This window comes from Acanthisitta chloris, unplaced genomic scaffold, assembly GCF_000695815.1.
Source record: "Acanthisitta chloris isolate BGI_N310 unplaced genomic scaffold, ASM69581v1 scaffold17052, whole genome shotgun sequence".
Lineage (NCBI taxonomy): Eukaryota > Metazoa > Chordata > Aves > Passeriformes > Acanthisittidae > Acanthisitta > Acanthisitta chloris.
In genome coordinates, this window is record NW_008660065.1 from 29,025 (window position 1) to 42,519 (window position 13,495).

The 13,495-nt window shown below is 37.4% G+C and overlaps 1 protein-coding gene across 1 annotated transcript in view; it reads right to left on the reverse strand.

Annotated features, from left to right (window-relative positions):
- Positions 1-13,495, reverse strand: part of ROBO1 (roundabout, axon guidance receptor, homolog 1 (Drosophila)) — a gene marked incomplete at both ends in the record, with an annotated part of 62,323 nt that overhangs the window by 28,999 nt on the left and 19,829 nt on the right. The window contains 3 exons of the mRNA XM_009069678.1: positions 1,178-1,220; positions 3,850-3,876; positions 7,595-7,792. Coding sequence (XP_009067926.1) covers positions 1,178-1,220; positions 3,850-3,876; positions 7,595-7,792 — 268 coding nt within the window. The remainder of the gene's footprint in view (positions 1-1,177; positions 1,221-3,849; positions 3,877-7,594; positions 7,793-13,495) is intronic.

The following is a 13,495-nucleotide window of genomic DNA, read 5'->3' on the forward strand; positions in this document are numbered from 1 at the left end:
TCTCACTATCCTGGAGTGAAGGCAGCAACCCGGTGGTTTACAGATTTGTCCATTCCAAAATCACATGCTCTCTGTTCTAGAGGTTCTCCATGCTTTTACGGCCATGACAACACAGCAGCATACAGTGCTGGACAGAGATATCTGCAAATGCTCTTAACATGCCAGGTTTGGCTGCAGCAGGAGCTGAGTAGCCTTGCCTGTGCACAGCATTCAGGTAGACTGCAAATGTTTTATTTTATGCCTAAGCTTCACAATTACCAAATTTTTGCATGGTCTTGCAAATTTGAAATCACAAGATGCCACTTGTGAAACAGGAATTGATATAGGAATTTGTTGCCCAGTTGGCCTCTGAGACTTCAGAGCTTTTTCAGCATCATGCCAAACCTTTAACTGAGATGCCTATAAAAAGACATGCCTGAATGTGACCTAGAAAAAAAGGTGTGCTACTAAAGCACCACTGCTTTGACCTGCCTTTTGCTAAAACCATTATTCTACCTCCTGAAGAAACTCTACCTTCTGCACAGGAAATGTCCATTGCTGTTTATTAAGCAATAATGCAAACCCAGTGAACGCGCTTTACTTAAATCCTCAATCTGGGCTGAGTCAGGTTCTCGAAGTGGGGAGCTGTAAATTCAAAACTTACCTGTTTCTCTCTCCTTTAGTGCCACATCTCTCGTAAGTGATGCTTTAACTGTTTTTCATTCATAGTAAGATTTTTTCTTAAAATGTCAACTTAAAAGCCGTTTATGTCTTCAGCAATCTTTTCCAATAAACATTTTCTTTCTTTGTAGTATTTGTGAACCAGCTATATTTCTTAATCTTCATAAATGCCACGACTTAATTACTTTTACTCCCTTAATAAGGTTTTAAACCAGGTCGCCATTGTAAAGTTAAAGCGCTCCCTCTGCTGCTCGTTTTTTGAGATGCACTTTTTACAGCTTAACAAAGCTAAGAATATTCCAATTCATTTCTTGGAAATCAACCTAAAAATTCAAACTATATAGCCTCCTTCTAAACAGAAAAATATGTGGCCGAACTATATAAATTAATATAATAAACTAAAACATATTTTTGCAAGTGATTATTCTGCCATCACTTGAAAGGACAATTGTTTTCCTGGCATCCTTAAATTTAGTTGCACACAATTTATACCTTTAAGAATAAAGCACATAATTACCTGCCTCCACTGCTTACGGCCTCTCCTCCTCTCTGATACGTTACTGAAATAGGTGAAGATTAAAAAAAAAAGGAAATAATTTTAAAATCATAAAAGACTCCTTAAATAGCAGTATTAAATTTGCCTTTGTTTCATTTTAGCTAAGACAATAATTGTGCATTGTTTATACATGAATTCTGAGTCTCATTCTGCAAGCTATTCCTTCAAATCCAAGTTTAAACATAATATTTGTGTTGCTTGATAACTGCTAGTCTTAGCTCCAACAGGGTTTTATATTTCAGTTCTGTTCTGAAAAATGCACACACATGTATCACTTAAGAAAGCAGGAAGCCATACATCAGGTTGAACTTATCCTTAACATTAACTCTGCTGACTTCAGTGGAGTTACTCTGTGGAAGAATTTAGGTCACATATTTATTTCATGAATGGCTAGATGTTAAAGCTTTGCTCTACCTTATTATTTTGGCAAGATTAAAGAGGTATCATGATTCAATAACAGACCTTACTTCCAACATAAACAATGGCTCATTACAGCTGAAGCTACTGCAAAGACACATGCTGTTTCTGAATGTTACTGCACTACACTCAGGGAACAAGCACACTCTAAAAGTCCACAGAAGCTCTGCATTTTATAACATTTTACAGCTGGATTTATAAATGACACTTTCTAATCCAAAAACTTAAATGCATAAATCTCGGTACAAAATGTCTGGTGGAAAGAATACTTCATAAATTAGAAGCAAGAATTTTGCTCGCATTTCAGAAGCATTCCACATTAATGAAGTGGATGTCCACATGCACTTATTTGTTGGCATGGATTGCATATCCTTCACGAGAAGCATGATGTTTGAAAAGTTAGTTTTTAGGATGCAAACATCCAAGAAGAAACAAGTGCTATGAATTCTGCAGGTTTGCATTGGATTTGGCAAAGGGTTAAGGAGATTGCCTCCCTGCAAATGCTGATGGATTCTACATGTTCCACCTAGGAATGTGTTGAAAACAAGCAGCCAAATTTTGCTCTTTAGAAGAACTCCAAACTGGGAGTCTGCAAGAGAGAGATAAATGTTGGCAGTGACTACAATAACAGGATTAAAATGTAATATGCATTCCTACAGGTAAGTCTTTTACTGTAGGTAATGCTTTAGAGGAGGGTCTGGTTTCATTTAAAGTCAAAGGAACTAATGACTGAGATTCTGGATTTAAGAAAGGACTTTTTTCCTTTAAACGTTCTACATGCTTTATGTTTTTTTTTCCATTTCCTCCTTTAAAAATCTCAGGGCTGTTTATTTTGCAGCTCTGACATATCTTAAGGAGTCCTGATATTTTCTTTTAATGTTAAGCATCCAGATGAGAAAATACACGTTAGCCAACCTACCAACCTCTGCAGAATTTCAGCAGTGTGCTACAATTGAGATTGAATAGAAGCCCTCTGTTAAGCCAGTTACAGTAACAGCAAAATAATCAGAGTTTGACTTAGTCACCACTATGGATCTCAAAGATCATCAGAAACATTAAGGGCCACTCCACCTCATGCTGAACAGTAAGCAGCTCCACTGAACATAACAGGATGACTTTTGAAATAAGGTGCCATCTAGTGTGTTTAAAAGCACGTGGATAAGAATCTAACCCAGTTTATGTGGATGAGTGCAGACAGACATGAGTTTGCTTCATCTGTAACTCAGCTGCTGCACAGAGGTCAAATTAGTAGAGTGCTGATTATGAGCTAAGATGCCCTGCTAACCTGGGCCTGCAGAGGAGGTAGGTGGTTTTTACTCTGCCTGGATATACATTTCCTGCAAGTCTCCTAGACCCCTTATGAGAAGAAAGGATTTAGAACAAAGGAGGAAAACCCAACCTGTCTGTTCACCCAGGCTGTAGCTGAAAGAAATGCTGTATACCAGGTACTGAATGTGCTGAATTGTATCTACTGTAAAGGATGAGCTGCTCAGCAGTCAGACTGAGGGGCCCACTGAAGGTCAGCTCTACAGAACAGAAAGGCTCTCATGAACTTTGGTGGACTGTGGCTCAGATTATGTCACATTTTGCACATTTCCAAATAAAAAGAAATGGAAGATGATTTTAAACCCACACTGAATTTGAAATGCACCTCTGTTTAAGCAGAACAGGGGAATTGTTTTAAAATTTCATAGCACAAATATGGTTTAAGGCAGCAAGCAAAGAAAACTAACTGCTATAACACACTGACTTTCTACATCTTCCAAAGCAGAGAACTCCTAGGTCACTGAATTAATCCAGATTCAGAGGAAAGAAAAGAAGCAAATCTCACTGAATCCCTTTCAAGTCAGCATCTGGGATCTGCTAAATCATTCCTCCTCCATCAGAAGCACCTTTCACACTGCTAGATGCAGAAGGCCACACTACTCCATTGTAATAGGCATGAAGAGAGCCCAGGTTGTATAAACTGATGGGATCATGCTACAAAATGGCATGCTGGCATGAAATGATATGCTACAAAGGTACACACAAAAACTGTAAGCCACAAAGCAAATACACATTACTTAGAGAACAAAATTATGATACCTGTCATTAATAAAATTGTTTAAAAAACCCTTCAGAAGAGCTGGGCTGGTTGGTTATGTCAGAAAAAGAGAAATAGTTTCACAAACACATGCTAAAGTAACAAGGACGGGGGGAAAAGTGCAAATATATACCTGTTGGTGTGAAGGTAAAAGACGGGACTGAAAAATCAAAACAAAATACAAACTGGTTATTAGGCTGAAGAGAGAAAGGGAAACATATCACATTAGTATAAATCTAGCAGACAGCTGAACATAAAACAAACATACATAACTAACCAGTAGTTCGGTCACATTGATACAGAAATAAAATTAAAATTCAGTTCAGAAAGAAGCTCATCTCTGCAGGTACTAAAAAAATCTTAATATTCTATTGTGCTCCTGAGGGGACCAGATTGTGGTTTAGCCTTTCAAGTCCCTCTCAGTTTGGTATTTTAATTTTCTTCTGAAAATCCTAGCACAAACAAACCCCCCACATTATTAATCACTCTAGAATGCAGAATGACAAATTCCTTAACAAAGCCTTATCAAGGTCCTATTGAATCTTATCTGCAGTTCACAAAGTAAATGCTCATTAAGCTGAACTAATAGGCACACTTAAGTATTCAGTAAGGAAGTAATAATCATAAAAAGGAACAAAGAAAACTGCTGTTTTACTGTATTTGAATCAAGAATGACACCAACTCTCACTGTAATAAAGGCACTAAAATCTACTGCAGCAATTCATTTTTGTTTCCATAGATGAGACTGTTATTATCTTTCTTTCTAAAATAATCACACAAAAAAGTTAAAGATCTCCCTAGATGTAACACCTTTCCACCTTTCAAGCCTTGGCTTTAAGAGGGAAAGGTTAACAATGGAACAATGACATCGCTTGACAATCTTCTCTCTCACAGCTACTGTAAATCCTCTTTGGATCAATAGGATGTCTAATCCAAATACAGAGCACCAGCATCTGCTCTTCCTATTAGCACATACTCCCCCTCCTGTTGACAAGACAGTATAGTTTTCCAACCACTGATGGGCAGAAAAAGGCTAATATTGCCCTTTTTGATCCCATAACATGAACAAGAAAGGTAAGAGAAACAATAAAATATTCACTAAAATAGCCTTGAAAGAGTTTGATCAGCAAACTTGGCACAGAAAGAAAAGGTTCTGGCTAAGAGAACAACTGCTTCATCTATCTTTTATAATAACTGGTGTTTGGGGGCAGTGCAGAGTGTCCTGTTGTTATAATTTAGGATATGCTGTAGATTCCTCCCTGCTTTTTCCAAGCCAGTTTATTTCCAGGGATATGACACTAAGCAAAGAAAGAAAAACTTTGGTGCATTTTCCCATTTCAAGCTGCATTTTTAGCACAGCTCTTTATCTTGGGAATTCCATTGTATTTTCATTGAGCCAGGCTTTTTCACACAGTCAAGTTTAATTTAGCTATGTTCAAAAATATAGAACCATAGTAACAAGCTTTCATTAAAATAGAAGGTGCATTTAAACCAGAGCTATTCAAAAGAGAATCATTAATCTCAAAATTAATTTGCAATCACAAAGACATAAAAAAAAATCTTCAAGTACTGTCTTGTTGCTCTTCAGTGACCTAAGTACTAAACCTAGTTTAGCATCTTAAGAAACTGAGAAACAGATGAGCAGAGGTTCAACTAAAAGAAATTTTATCTCTACCACATGAAAGAACAACTTAATTTTTAGAGCTTCTATTAATAAACTCTTCTGAGTGTGTAAGACTGCTAGTACAATATATATGTGTGGGAGTAGTGAAGTACTTTAACAGATGTCAGGTCTGAAGCTAAATATAAAAATAAATAAATGCAAGACTGAAGAAAGTCTGGGCTTGCAGTGATGACTTGATGCACTGCAGAGTGGAAAACTACTTTGCAATTTATATTTCACTAAATGTTGCTTTTTCTTGAAGAATACTTGACACCAGAGATGCAGACCCTACTTTTCTGTATATTTTCATTTAAAACCCTACCAAATTGCACACAAGATATTTTTAGAGATATTGAAAAACACAGCTGTTTTGAACAATAGCTGATGCCACTGAAGTAATCATTTTTAAGGACAAATTGTATGCCTTTTGCTTAATCATAGGTACTGCTGAAAGCATGGTGATGTTAGTTTGATAGAACTGTAGTAAGGCAGTATGGCAGCATGCTATTAGTAAAACAAAACAGCGCAGGCCAATGCAGCAGTGTGTGGGGGTCTGTCCTACCTAAGAAATCCCAGCAGAACAAAATCAAAGGTGGAATTTGTTCCAGGTTTCTGTGGTTACAACTCTGCTACAACCACTGTGCCTGCAGTCTACAGTGAGAATTGATACTTTAATAGCACACCTCGACTCTGCACCACTCCAGACTTGTTTCCATGCTTCCACACACTCATATGCTATTTTTAGCACTGCTTCTTTTACATAGCAACACACTGCTACTGTTTAAAAACATTTGTGTTCTATTTGCTTATCCATCTTGCCCACTGCACATTCATTCCTGGAGGGACTAAAGAATGCAACCTCATGACACATTTAATACATTACGATGTGTCCACCTTTTAGGCCTAGGCCTATATTTTGACTGCTACATATTCAATATTCTCCCTCTATTTCTTCAAAAGCAGGATCTCTCATTTTCTGATTAATTCCTGAATTGAATATATGGCACTCTGCAAGTGCCTACAAGGTACTGCTTTGAGTTGCAATGAACTGTAGCTCACTGAATTCAGCTTTAACTTTGAATAATGGAATCACAGAATCAACCAGGTTGGAAAAGACCTCCAAGATCATCAAGTCCAGCCCTACTGTGATTACTAGACCATGGTCACATCTAGTCTCATCTTAAAAATCTCCAGGGCTGGTGAATCCACCACATCCCTGGGCAACCCATTCCAATGCCTGATTATTAGGAAGAGATAAAAAATATCTTCCTAATATCTAACCTAAACCTCCCCTGGCAGAGCTTGAGTCTGTGCCCTCTTGTCCTACTGCTGGTTGCCTGGGAGAAGAGACCAACCCCCACCTGACTACAACCAGGGAGTTATAGAGGGTGATAAGATCTCCCCTGAGCCTCCTCTTCTCCAGGCTAAACAACCCCAGCTCCCTCAGCCTCTTCTTAATCAAAATATTATTGAATCAGGAGGAATCCAGGTTTTATGCTAGAAGATCTTCCAGGCAGAGATTCTAGTTTTGTTTGTCACAGAGTATACTGTAAAGCACTGCTTGTCCACTGGCAACGTGATACATAAGGTATCACTAAGATGAAAACGAATAGTGCCTTAAGTTAGCCCCACACTGTTGCCATTGTAATCAAATGCAGATGCAGGATCTGATAGCCCCAGAACTCAGTCCCAGTGAAGGGTCTTACAACAGCATTTATGAAAAGTCTTGGAAAGTAGACTGACTGTTGTGCTTTTGCAAACAGCCACTTCATCGCATTCCCCCAGAACAGAAGGAAATCCAAGCACAGGCACTGAGCACATTACTGTAATGTACACCACTGTTCTCAGCAGCAAGCAAGGACTGAACATATAGGACAATGATGGCTCCTTTTCAGAGGGTACAGTGTCAGCTAGAAAGGACATATTGGAAGCTCTGAGCCTTAACTCCATCTTTACATTTCTCATTTGTAGAACTATCTTTATGAAAAGCTAGTCTAGGTATTTTCCTAAAGGCTTATGCTTTAAAGCAGGATTTAACATGCTATGCAAATATTGCTGCTTTCTGCATTGGTTCCCAATCCACACTTCCTGAAAGTATTGAAGTAATCTGGCAGTTCCTTATTCCAGTCTTAGAAGAACAAGAGATTGATAACAAAGCAAATAGCCAGCAAATAGGCATTTGGCAGCCAGTGGCCTGAAATATATGATACGGCACCTTTTCTGATACCAGCGTAAGTACTAGTGAGTCCATTTCGCTTCTTCCTGTGACGATACAACCAGATGCTGAAGACCATAAGGATAATCCAACAGGCTGCACCAATTCCAGCAATAAAGGCAGGTTGCTTTACTACATCAGAAATCTGCTGGGCTAAACTGACTTGATCTTCTGAAGACACAGGGTTTCCATGAGAATCTGAAACAGAGACACTCATAACAGCCAATTAAGCAACTGTAAAAGGCAGCATGAAAGAACTGACACAACTGTAGTCCAGTTTTCCTAGGCAAAATCCTTCAGACTGCTCTTCAAAATCCTTTTTACAGTCTAGTTAGAAATCGTTTGTTTTCCAAACAAGACAGGTACCTCCAACATCACTGATTGTTGTTTACCTGCTAAAATCAGGCTACTAGGCATACAAATAGAAAGTTAGGCTCATAAATTACAAACTTGGGGACTGCTATCTTTTATTTACCTTTTTTTTAATTTTAGCAAAGCAACACCAGCTTCAGAAAATTCTTCAGAAAATTCTTCAGAAAATCAGCAAAGAACACACCAAGTAAAAGAAAGCTCAAGTATGAAACATGAGTAGCAATGTTCTTGGAGCTCTGTGAATGGGTAGAAGTCAGCTCCCCAAACACCTACTCTCAGAACTTGAATTACAAATTCAAACTACATTCTCATGAGGTTGGTATTGAGTGATACAGTTTAATCTAGCAGTTTCTGACAGATGACTTAAATCTTGTATTACACAGTCTAATGTACTCTTTGCACTCACTCAATTTCTCACTTTTGACTTGTTGAAAAAAAGACTGAACACTTAGAAGGACATTAAGAAGCAAAAGCACAAAATAACTAATCCTGCCCCACAGACATGGATGAAAAACCTAAAGGATAACTAAAAAATGAGTTATGAATTGATAAAAATATCCAAGCGGTCTCATTAGTTCTGAACAAACAGTAATTTTCAAAAACAGTTCATCCTTAAATATCTCACATCAAAATCAAGAACATGTATTTTTCCATACACTATTATTTTACTTTGTTTTAGTAGAGACAGCACTTGTAAGAATTAGTCTTTTCTGCTGAACTTTTGTGGGAACCTTCTAGGAACAGCCATTAAGAAGATTCAGTTACTGACCAATGCTTCCTAACTGAAGTGAAGCAACTCAAAGACAAAATACTGCCTTCCTGATGCTTTACCCCTCCAGTGAGTGCTTACTGGAAATTTCATTACTGCACAGGGTGAGGGCAAGAATTCAAAACCTTTACTCAGAGCAGATACTGCTTTGCACATTCCACAGCTTAGTCTTTGAAATACCCATTTTTAATCCTGTGTAAATCCAGCAGTTAGTTGCTTTTTACTATTGGCAGTGACATCAAATTCAGAATGAGAGATCAGTGTTTTAAGGAGAAAGGTGCTCCTATTAATTCTGTTAATATGAACTGTATAAGAAGTGAAAACCTATTTACTTAAAACCAATACCTTTTCCCTATGAACTAAGCAGTGTTTTTTTAATGATGGCATTTTGCATTATTTCAAAATATGCCTAAGTAAAATATAAGAAACTGCAATACACACAAGAGAAGTCACAACAAATGATACAAATAACAAAATTCCTTTGGAAAAAGATACCTTTTTGAATGGGAAATGGTTAAATTAATTGCAGCTTCTTTCAGTGAAGAATTCCAGATTCCAGATTTTGCAACATTGAAGTCAAATACCTATTTTGCCAAGTGATCACCCCCACCTTTGACTGCTACCTTATTGGAAATTTTATTTCTTATTTCAAGTCCCTTTATCTTCGGTGATTCTAAGTGCACTGCCTAGTCTGAAAGTTCACCAGGCAGCCTCATTCTTTTCTTACTAATACACACTTTGTGTCTGCTGGGTTTATGGATTTCATGACTATTTGTGCAAGGCTAAGATGGGTTGCTTCAGATTTTATGGAGACAGTCAAGTCAAGTTCCACACAAGTGGCCAGATGGGCTTAAACATATAAAGCATACTGTGACCAATGAATTAAAGCTGTCACTCTCTATCTTATCTTTTGTCTCTCTGCAGCTGAGGCCATATTAAGGTATGAAAACTTGCATCATCATTCTCTTTTCAAAATGAGCAATTTCTCGATTTTTAAACAGCTACACTACCTTATACAACTAAATGGAATAGAACAATAGATTTATGGAGAACCTATGGTCTCATATAAATTTAGAAGACTGATAAATATTGTTTCTCTACTCCTTAAAAAAAAATATATATTTAAAGCTATAAATGCAGGATAAAAAAAATCACAAAATCAAAAGACAAATGTTTTTTAAACATGTCAACAATTAAGCCATATAGAAAGATAGTACTTTTAAACACACTGAAGCATTTTGCATTGCTCAGTCAATGAATGTCTGAAGATTCCAAAACATTGAAGAAGCAGTTTGAACATTTATTGTTCTAATTTTTAATTATCATTAATCTCATGCTATTATTTTATTTGCCATTGCAAGCATAAGAACAGCATAATAATATGCTTGCTTTCAAGAAATTAGGCTAATAGCAAATTGCATATGGGTGGACTGTTAAAGCCATTACATTTGACCCACGTCCTACTCTTCTTATAACTCAAAAACAGAAAGCAAGCTAAAAGTGAGGTAAAGGGAGTGAAATCTAGTGATCTCATCACTAAGAATTTTCAGGAACATTTTGGAAGCCTTTTTTTGAGAAGGGCATCTTCCCTCTCCATAATAGCCCTGTGAGATCCTGAATGATCACTCATAAAAAAAGCTCTTGAACTAAGAAAAAGTACTTTTTCTCCATCTCAGGAAATTTCTGGAAGCTTTGACTGAAATATAAATGGTTCATAATGAACATTCCTGTTCCTGCTTGCACTCCTCAGGGAGTGTGCCAAAATAATAAGTGAACATAAACATTCTACGGCAAAATGCATCCTACTGCTAGAGCAGCAGCCGCAGCATTTAATGTATTTGAAAATGCCTCAGAGTTGTTGGAGCAGGCTGATCCCACAACTCCTTGAAACCAGCATATTATCTCAGTGACTCATCCCTTCTATCCCAAGATAAGAGCCTTCTTTTTAATCACAGATAATGTTGCTATGGCTATTGCTCACAAGCTGCTCGATTTGACTGTCTTGAAGCTCCAAGTCTCAAACTTCAATGAAAACTAATTAGAATCCACGCAGAGAAGAACTGGAACCTCTAATTCTCTAATGTTAAATATTCATATAAAGAATAATAATGTAAAAGCTAATATTTGAGTTGCTAAATGATACATAAGAGTTTAATATACAGTTAAGATCAGAAGGCCAAAGATACAAAAAATACAGGAAATTCCAAGTTCATGGGTGTGCAAGCAACCTTAACATTGGCTTGTATGTGTACAAACTATGGAATGGTACTTCTCCATATGTGTCTCATTCAGTACACAATATGTACAAACAGTAAGTAAGAATATCTAAATGCTGTTGACAAAAACTTGCATAACACCTGGAATCTCTAACATATTGTCTGAGTGTTTTTTCAGATACATGTGCATGATGCAATATGAAAATAATTTCATATAATATTACCAAGGTAAGAATATGCTATTTTGTCTCCTTTCCAGTTATATACATTTCCAAAACTGGTAAAATATCAGTTTTGCACTTCAATCTTACACAGTTTGAGGAGACAGGACTGAACTGATTTGGACAAGTTTGCTGTGAGGAAAAAAAAAAGATTACTTCCTTCAAGCTGTTTGCAGCCCACAAACAGAAGTATCAACCCAAAAAAGCCTTACATCTATCACACTCAAAGTACTTGAAGGGCTGACAGAATAATATCCCTTGAAGGCATGCTAGCCAGTTCACAAATCGCTTCTCCTAAATGAAGCAATTAGAATAATAGATTCAATAAGACTTTCCTGTGTTTTGTACACTTGAGACATTTCACTGGTTGAATAATATACTCAACATTTACAGCAACTATGCAGACATCTCATTATAAATAACTGCACCCCCATATATTAATACAAATTATATGTTTAAGAGTAACATTAACTGCAGTTCTGGGGCTTCTCAGAGCTGGTATTAGAAACAAAATATAATATGTTCCAATATTACTACTACTTATTTGTCAACAAGCATAGGTAATACTGCCAAGCTCCTATAGGTAGAATCCCATCACTTTACAAAAGTTAGGTTAGAGATGAGCAAAAAATTGTTGTGCTAATTCTCATCTTTTTATAGAGTGCATTTTTTAAACAATGTCTTGAAGTTACATGTTGTGATGAGAAATAAAAGTTCTATTGAAATTCTATGATTTTGTTTCTCCACAGCACAGTATTATAAACATAATCTATCGAGTGGGTAGGTCTCATAAAATAAGAATTTTTTTCCCTAACATCAAAGCTCTTGCAGTCCTTTTTTTATGCAAAATATCACCTTGTCTTTTAAAACATAGAAACAAATTGTTTTCCAGTCCTTGAAATTTCACAGAAAACTTTAAAAAGTCATTCAAAGACAAGAGGAAAATTCAGAGGCCTCATGGCCCAGGGGGTGTGTGCTTTAAGGAACTGCATGATTTTTCAGCTGACCTCATGATTTTAAGCAGTGAAAGGTGATTTTAAGAATAACAAACATTGGCTTGTCCCTGGTAGCATGAGAAGTCTACCAGGATGAGAAGCTGGGGTACCGCAGCTCTGTGAGCTGCTTCATGTCAGCTGAGACATGGAAAATGGAAAATCTTCAAGCTTACAATCTGTACCTGTCTTTGTAACAGGTTAAATGCACAAGGTCATTTATCACAGCTCAGCTGATGCATGGGATTGCAACTGTACACCTCAGCTCCCAGACAATCCAATGTCTCCTGTCCTCCCCTCTTGTTCTGGAAAGTGGCTCCCAAAAGGTAAAGCTTCCTTCCTGTCACACACCTGGCTGAGACTCTGCCCCGGCACGTCTCAGTCACAAACCCAGGAGTGCCTCACAGAGCACACAGACTCAAGTATAAGATTGCTGTGCAAGAGATAGGCTACAGTTAGGAATAATTCTTAATAAAAAGGTGAGCCTCTAAATCACACAGTATATTCTGTTTCTACACATGAAATTCTAAATTATTTTTTAAAAAAGTAAAGATTGTACTAATTCAGACATTGGGAAAAGATTTCCTGAAGGAATAGTTGGGATCAGTGCCAGAAATGTAGAAACTTGAGGATGTCAGTGGCAAACATGCGGTTCCTTGAGCATGTAGGTAGAGGGAGTCAGGACTCTTCGAAACCTTCTAAAACCAGCATCCCTAGTCCTCTTTCATCCCTCTCCCTGGCCTCATTTCCCTCGCTCTGTAACCATGTAATGTATTGCAAGTGGAAAGTGCCAATGGATGACATCAAGAAATTAATTTTCTTTCTTCAGAAAGCTACCAGAAAACTCTAGTGACTGCTCCACCCCCATGCTGAGAGCACTTCTAAGAACTAAGAATGTGATTCCTTAAGGGGCTGTAGGAGAACTTGTATCACAGGGTAGAGCTGGATCAACTGTAGCCATTCTTCTACCTGCATGATCTTAAGTTGATCCCTGCTACCAGAAAGTACTACAACTTAAATTTAAGTACTAATTTTCAGCAGCCTCCTGCACTTGCTTAAAGGACTGCAGCACTGTTTAGGTATTTCCTTGTGCTGCTTCTTGTGGCATGGATCTCCACAAGATTCCTGTCTCCAGATCTTTGCCATGTAAATTATGGGATTTACTATAGTAGATCTAGATTTGCCCATGCCACTTTTTTAGAAGCATGCAGCAAAGAGTATGAAGCAAACTTCCAACCACAAGGAAATACATTAATTCTGCCAGACTTCAACTTCTGAACAGCATTCGAGGTGTGTGATTGCTTCTTGTTTTCTAACATAGTGCCAGTAAA